At 42.4% G+C, this 7,743-nt stretch overlaps 1 protein-coding gene across 2 annotated transcripts in view; it reads left to right on the top strand.

Moving 5' to 3' along the window:
* Positions 1-6,886: 6,886 nt before the first annotated feature.
* The window catches only part of CTSC (cathepsin C), a 38,267-nt gene continuing 37,410 nt past the window's right edge, over positions 6,887-7,743 (top strand). Inside the window, exon 1 of one of the 2 annotated variants that reach the window (XM_040489582.1) lies at positions 6,887-7,172. In XM_040489582.1, the coding sequence (XP_040345516.1) occupies positions 7,001-7,172 (172 nt within the window). In that variant the 5' untranslated portion in view covers positions 6,887-7,000. The remainder of the gene's footprint in view (positions 7,173-7,743) is intronic. The other variant, XM_040489581.1, reaches the window with a different exon arrangement.

The following is a 7,743-nucleotide window of genomic DNA, read 5'->3' as shown; positions in this document are numbered from 1 at the left end:
GGGTGAGTTATATGATTCTTGGAAAACGATGCTCTATCTCTACTTGGAGAAACTGATAGTCTTGACCTTTAAACCTGTCATCCCAGTCTGATTTTGCTCTCTTCATGCCAAAACTCTATAGTTTTGCTATTTTAGAACTCACCTTGGTTCACTCATGTGTCCTTCGCAGTGATAATGTATATAAAGGGAAGTCAAATAAAAACACATAACTTTGAAAATAAAATGCTGAGACATGCTTTGGCCTTCCTGTTGCCCAATATGCATTTATAACTTCAGGATAGCAAGTCAAACATTTATGAAGCAGTCCATGGTCAACTTCCAAATGAATCCACACAGGTATACTAACTTAAAGTTCCAGATGTTGCTGGGGCTCTCAGGTTGGTCCCGTATACTACTTGAGTATCTCTGAAAGTGAACAGTATGAAGTGAGACATATAAAATGCATCATCTTATGACACAAACATTTGCCACACAAACAGAAATGAAAATTCCAATTGTCCTGATTCTTAAAGTTGGAGAGTAAAGAGTTTCAATCAACATTTAATAAGTATTTATTGAACACTGTGAAAATTAATTAAGGGAAACCTTGCTGAAATGGAGTCTGGAGGTTTGGCACTGGAAGCTCTCATGCCCTACCACTAGTCCTCAATTGCTAATCCAACAAGAAAAGACAGACCTTGCACATGGATACTACTTGAGCTACTACTTTCCTATCCCAGCAGAAGGAAGAAAGACTCCCCCCGCCCTGCAGTAGTTCAGCCAATAAGAGACATTCACAGCTCAGCCAATGAGAAGCCACTATACTTCCAACTCCCAGTTTACTCCAATGGACTTTTTGTTTATGACAGCTCCTCCAATGTCCCCCTTTCCACTATAAAAGAGTATTTCTTTCCTTTGCTATGCTGACTTGCTTATGGTTCTGTCATAGCTTGCTTGTCCTTGATTGCAGTTCTCTGCTATTCCCAAATAAGCCCATCTTTTGCTGGTAAAATAAATGGCAGGTTTTTTTTTTTTTTAAACTTTTTATGTTTATTTTTGAGAGAGAGAGAGAGAGAGAGCAAGTGGGGAAGGGGCAGAGAGAGAGGGAGACAGAGAATTCCAAGCAGGCTCTGTGCTGACAGCAGAAAGCCCTATGTGGGGCTCAAAGGGCTCGAACTCAAGAACGGCGAGATCATGACTGGAGTCAAAGCCAGACACTTAACCAATTGAGCCACGCAGGCACCCCATTTTTTTTAATTTCGAAGCACCCACTATGTGTTGGAAATACCATGGTGATCAAGACAGAGAAGTCCTCTGGAGCTTACATTCCAGTGGGGCAGAAACATAATAAACAAGAAAATTCAATAATTACAGACAGTTTTAGGTGTCATGCAGAAAGAAACAGAAATAAAATTGAATAGCTGGAGAAGGCAACTTCAGACAGTGTGGTTAGAGGAGGCCTTTCTAAGAAGGTAAAATATTTATCAATGATAGTTTCATAAACAGTGAGTATGAGCAGCCATGTGAAAAAGAAGGTAAATTATTTCAGGCGGAGAGGATAGCAAAGTGCAAATGTAATGAGGAGAGAGGAAATCTCGACGGTTTGAGGATCAAACAGAAAACAAGAGTTCATTCCTGATACGGTGAGCGATTAGAGGAACAAAGAGATCTGTAGTTCATGCAGGTCTTTCATGTAGGATTTCATTCAAAGATGATAACAAGGTAACCTCTTGGGAAGTATTCAGCTTCCCAATATTGAGAGTAACTTGATATGATTTACATTTAAATTAAAAAAAAATCCCAGTGTTGAGGGTAGTCTCAGTGTGATACGTTGGCAGATCAGATGGGGGGAGGGTGGGAAAAGGAAGAGTCAAGGATGATACTTAGGTTCCTGGCTTGTACCTTAAATTCAAGAAAAAGTGGGTGAAATTAGAAGTTAACCACAGTTGTTCAGCCAGAAATGATGGCATGTTGGACCAGAGTGATGCTGGTGGAAAGGGAGCAAAGTGGACAAACTGATTACATCTGATGGCTCTGTAGGGTTGCTCTTACTCTCTGTGACCCAGAGGGTAAGCCTGGTCTATCTGTAAAAATAATGCTTCTTCAAAATCTCATTTCAAAAACTTGCTTAACAGAAGGAAACAGTGCAGTGAGAATGGGATCAAACAGTAGAGACTATGTCAGTAACTGAAAGTTCCACACCTGCCTCAATGTGCATCTTCTGTCCAGGTCTCTTGGAGAACCTTTCTTTGTCTTAATTTTATATCTGACTGCACCAATAAGTAGGCCAACATTCATTTTTTTTAATTTCATTCCAACAGTCTCACTAAAAACCAGAAAGTCTTCAGTTGGTTATCAGACTTATCCTCACTAGCAGGATGAGCACAGAAAAGTGACTTATCTTTTCAGAGCCCCATTTTCCTTATCTGTAAAGTGTGAGCAAAGATATCTATAAGATCACTAGCAGATTTATATAACATGTTAATGTATTGTGCAAGTTATAATAAACCTTTCAAATAGAAAGCAGAATAATTTTTTTAATTTTTAATTTTTTTTTATTTTTTAAGTGTATTTATTTATTTTGAGACAGAGAGCGAGCGAGCACATGGGTGTGGGAGGGGCAGAGAGAAGGGGAGAGAGAGAATCCCAAGCAGGCTCCACACTGTCAGTGCAGAGCCTGATATGGGTATCAAACACAAATTGTGAGATTATGACCTGAGCCAAAATCAAGAGTTACAGGCTTAACTCACTGAGCCACCCATGCACCCTTATAATTCTTTTTTAAAAATATATTTATTTTGACAGAGAGGGAGAGAGAGAGAGAGAGAGAGAGAGAGAGAGAGAGAGAGAAAGAGAGAGAGAGAGAGAGAGAGAAAGAGAGAGAGAGAAAGAGAATGCAAGTGGGGGAGGAGCAGAGAGAGAGGGAGAGAGAGAATACCAAGCAGGCTCCTTGCCATCAGCACAGTCTGATGTGGGGGCTCCATCTCACAGTCAGTAAGATCATGACCAAAGCTGAAATCAAGAGTTGGATGCTCAGCCAACTGAGGCACCCAGGCTCCCCAAAAGGGAGAAGTTTTATAAGAGAAATACATACAATAATAAATGCATAATAAATGTAGTCAGATCTCCACAGAGATCTGTATTTACTTATTTAGTCTTCTCAAAACCCAGATGAGGCAGATAGGGAATACAATTATGCACATTTTATAGATGAGAAAACAAAGGCACAAGATGAAGTAAAATAACTTCTTCAAGATTAAACAGCTGATGAGAGGCAGAGCCTAGTCTGCCCTCTCAAGCAGTGTGACTGGAGTCCTTGCTGATGCTTAAACCAGTGATTCTCCAACTGTAGCTATAGTAGGAATCCTGAAACGGGATTGTTAAAACACAGATTGCTGGGACCTACCCAGACATTTTCTGATTCAGTAGGTTATGAGGGAGGGGTCAGGAATGTGCTTTTCTTACAAATCCCAGGAAGATTTGGCTGCGACTGGTCCCATTGATCCTGGGACCATGCTTTGAGAACTACTGCTAAAAAGGCTGCCTACTTATAATGATCTGAGCACCAAATTCTGGTTTGCGTGTAAAATCAATTTCATTTCATATCATTTCAATATATGCCAAATTTTCAGGAATGAAACTTCTGGATAAATCAACAGAGGATAGTATTTTTTTTTTTTTTTTTTTTTTCTGCTGGGACTTGACCAAGAGTTATCTAGCATCAACATCAAGGTATGGGTTGAATGACCATCTGATGAGATATTTGTATTCTAACTCGCTGAGATTATCTCTGTTTTCAGAGAAAAGGCACCCATCACTTTTCCCGATTCTATAATTTTATGTAGAGACATAATGAGTATCTGAATGTCATATTCTGTTTTCCAGCACATTGATCCATGAGCATTTTAGATGATGAAATATATCTTTGCATTAGAAATTTACTTAAAACATCTTTCCATTTATTCCTTATATTAAATTTGGTATTTTAGTTTTCTTTTTTATTAAATGTATAAGTACCTTATATTATATACACATTTCACTTCACAATGGTAAAGGTCTCTATAAAATATGTTATAAAAATAAAACATAGGGCCTGATCAGTTTGAGAATCACGTAATTTTCCTCCCTGCTAACGGAAAGAGGACCAGCACTTTACTTTGAGGGGGAATAGTTTGTAAATAGTAGATAATTGGAAACAAACTAAATTTAAAATCAAGTTATCTGAGGTTTATTTTTGAATCTCAGTAACTAGCATTGTGACATCTAGTGAGTTATTATGATCTCTGGATCTCTACTTTCCAATACTAAAATTAATCCATTAGACTAAAAGTTCTCCAAGATCCCCTTTTAGTTATCATTCAGTGAACAAAGACTATTTAAACTATCTTCACAATTAACTATGCTACTTGATTACATCTATCAAAGAAATTTCCAACTGGATTGTTCAACTCTTCAATATTGACAACCTAGTAAAAGACTTCATGTTTTAATAAATAACACACTTTGGGGAAACTTCAGAAGGCAATGCTACTCTGTTGGTGTATTGTTAAGTGTGTTACTGTAATTACATAATGTCAACTTTTAATCTCAAGCATAGGGCCATGAAATCTAAAAGGCCACACCCTTGCCTTTGCAGTTTTTGCCTACATTAGAAAGCATACTCACTTCTGAGCTTTCAAGAGCAGTTCCTCTTGCCAAATTGAAATTGGCTTCCAGGCTTCAAAACCAAGATAAGGTTATTTATACAGGGGAGAAAAAAAATTTCCTCTACCCTTCAAAGGTTCTCCTAGCTGGGATAAGAATTAAATCGACATGAAACAGATTAACAGGAGGAAATAAAATGTGATTTTGTATGTATGGGAACCCCACATACAATGATAAGTTGAAAGCCAGAAAGGCAAAATGAGTTATGGACTCCATCCTGAGCTGAGGAATAGGCTAGGGGCCTGGCACATCAAAGGAGAAGGGGACAATTCACAGGGCAATAAGAAGAAGAGAGGATATTTGGTAATTAGATCTTTGCCCTACCATGCAGATAGGTCAGTCAGATAAAATGTATCTCTGGTACTAAGTCTAATTCTGGAAAAGATCCTCAATTAGATTTTCCTAGGTAGTTGAGGGATAAAAAGTTTCTTTCCTTAAAAAAAAATTTTTAATGTTTATTTTATTTTATTTTTTGAGAGGCAGAGCGTGAGCTGGGGAGGGGCAGACAGAAAGGGAGACACAGAATCCGAAGCCAGCTCCAGGCTCTGAGCTGTCAGACCCAGCCTGATGCAGTGCTTGAACCCAGGAATGTGAGATCATGACCTGAGTCTAAGTCAGACACTCAACCGACTGTGCCACCCAGGCACCCCAAAAAGTTTCTCATGGCCAGGTAGGGCCTTGATTGCCTTCAGCTCAAAATAGTCAATATGCCTCAGTGGCATGTTTTGAGGAGACTTACTCTGAACCCCCTCAGTTATTATGCATTTATTTTAAAACCCCAGGACAATTTCTGAGTGTGTGTGTGTGTGTGTGTGTGTGTGTGTGTGTGTGTGTGTTTTGTTTTGTTTTTTTGTTTTTTTTGAGAGAGAAAGAGCCAGAGAGAGAGAGGGAACATACACTAGTGGGGGGGTGGGGGGAGGGAGAGAGAGAATCCCAAGCATGCTCTGCATGCTGTCAGCATGGACCATGATTTAGGGCCTGATCCAGGAACCTGATGGAAATCCATGATCTGAGCTGAAATCAAGAGTGGGATGCTTAAATGACTGAGCCACCCAGGTGCCCCAATTTCTGGGTGTTTTTAAGTCATAATCTAGGGAGACAAAGGTGAATAATGAGCTTATTTATTTGTAACCACTGTGATGAGGGCAAAATACGTGTGCCCTAGAGAACAAGGACACATAAAAGTCTATCTTGTTCATCACTTGCCCTTGATGCTGACACACGGCCTGACACCTAACAGGCTCTGTGTATAAAAGAAGCCCCAACTTCCACCAATAGTCAGGAAAAGTCACAGGAGCTCTCCCAGAAAAGGGTGATATTTAAACTAAGCCATGAGGCACTTGGAAACAGTGTTACGTAATAATTATTGGCAGTCAGACTGGCACACTGGACCTGCTCATAAAACCAGCTTTCTCCTACCAGCTTCCTTCCTCACCCTGGGCAAGTTACTTCCTCTCTCTGGGCCTCCTGCTTTTCATATGTAAAAGAAGGGGTGGAGATCCACAATCTCTGACAGCTTTTGTGCATGTGTGTGAGTACTTGCCTTAACTAAATCCTATAAAGTTTGCAGGGGAAAAAAAAAAAAAAAAACAACTGATACACAAAAACCTGCAAGTTTGCACTCCAACTGAATTCTCTTGTGGATAATAAGTAAACAACGTTAACAGGAAACCAAACAAAACCAAGCAAAAAATTGCTGTGAAACTTTTGGCAAACGGAAGGAAGAGCAATTCTCAAACAGCTGGGGTGCCTGGGGGTAGCAGGCAACGTTTTCCCCAGTGGGTACAAAATAACTGAGTTGGTGAGGACTAACTGGGGAAGGGGAGGGAGTAAAAGAAAACTCCACTTGTTAGATCGCTTCCTCTCTGGGTCTTTTTCACACTTTCTGTCTATTCCCACCCCCACCCCCTCACCTCCGTTGTATGTCTGTCTCTTTCTGATCGTTAGTTGCTGCCTACCGCCGCACATTGTTCCCCCCGGGGTTACTTCTCATGGAACAAAGTCACTGTGGTTCTTAACTCCTATTTGGAGACGTCCCATGGTAATAGACCCTGTCCGCAGGTTCAAGCCAGGCTCTGGTGGAGCTGCGGCCAGGTGCGGAGCTGCGCGCACCCGGGAGCGCGGTACTGCGCCCGAGCGCCCCTCCCCCCGCCCCTGGGGTCCCAGACCCCGCCCCCGCCCCCGCCCCTTGCCGGCCGTGGGTTTCCGGCAGCTCAGGCTATTTTAAGGCTCGCGCTGTGCTGGGTCGCCTCGCTGTGAGCCCTCTGCTCTTCGGTGACGACTTCGTCCTTCTCCTCCCCTCTGGGGCCCCGCCAGCATGGGTCCTAGGCCCCAGTCGCTGCTCGCCGCCCTCCTGCTGCTCCTCGCCGTCGCTGGCCCCGCGTACTGCGACACACCTGCCAACTGCACCTACCCTGACCTGCTGGGCACCTGGGTCTTCCAGGTGGGCCCCGTTGGTTCTCGGAGCGAAGTCAACTGCTCGGTTATGGGTAAGCCGCGGCGCCCCGGCCTCTCCCCCTTCCCGCTTTGGCCCGGGACTCCTTCCTTGCCTTCCCGAGCTCTCTGCCCCCAGCGTCCACGCGGAGCGCCGAGACCCGAGGCCGGTGCTAGTGGGAAGCCAGGATGGACTTGAGGCCCCTTGGGGGTGCCTTTTCCCGCTCCAGGGCCGAGAAGTCCAAGCTGAGCGGCTGAGAACTTCTAATTGCACGTTTCCTTAGCTATTCCCGGGGCCTAAACACTTTTTCGAGAACTTTTTTCCCTTTTTAGTTTTTGGGTTTTGGTTTATTTGGTTTGGAAGAGAGTTGAGACCGTGCAATCTTAGGATCTCCCTGCCCAATCTGCATATTTCTTTAAAGCTGTGCCCATGAAAAATAAGCTCGAATACCGGAGAAAATAGCAAAAAAAGTTTTTTTTCCTTTTGTTAGTTTGTGGGAAAGAGCCTTTTTTTTTTTTTGCCCAGAGTTTTTGACTTACACGTGTGTTGAAGCTACTAGTCTGAGAAAACTTTCGGTATTGGCTCTGCCCTTTTTCGTGTATTGCAGGGAGATAGATAAAAGTACT

Source organism: Herpailurus yagouaroundi, unplaced genomic scaffold (genome assembly GCF_014898765.1).
Source record: "Herpailurus yagouaroundi ecotype Mexico unplaced genomic scaffold, PumYag 180, whole genome shotgun sequence".
NCBI lineage: Eukaryota > Metazoa > Chordata > Mammalia > Carnivora > Felidae > Herpailurus > Herpailurus yagouaroundi.
Note: the sequence above shows the minus strand (reverse complement) of the source record. Positions and strands in the feature narration are given on the sequence as shown.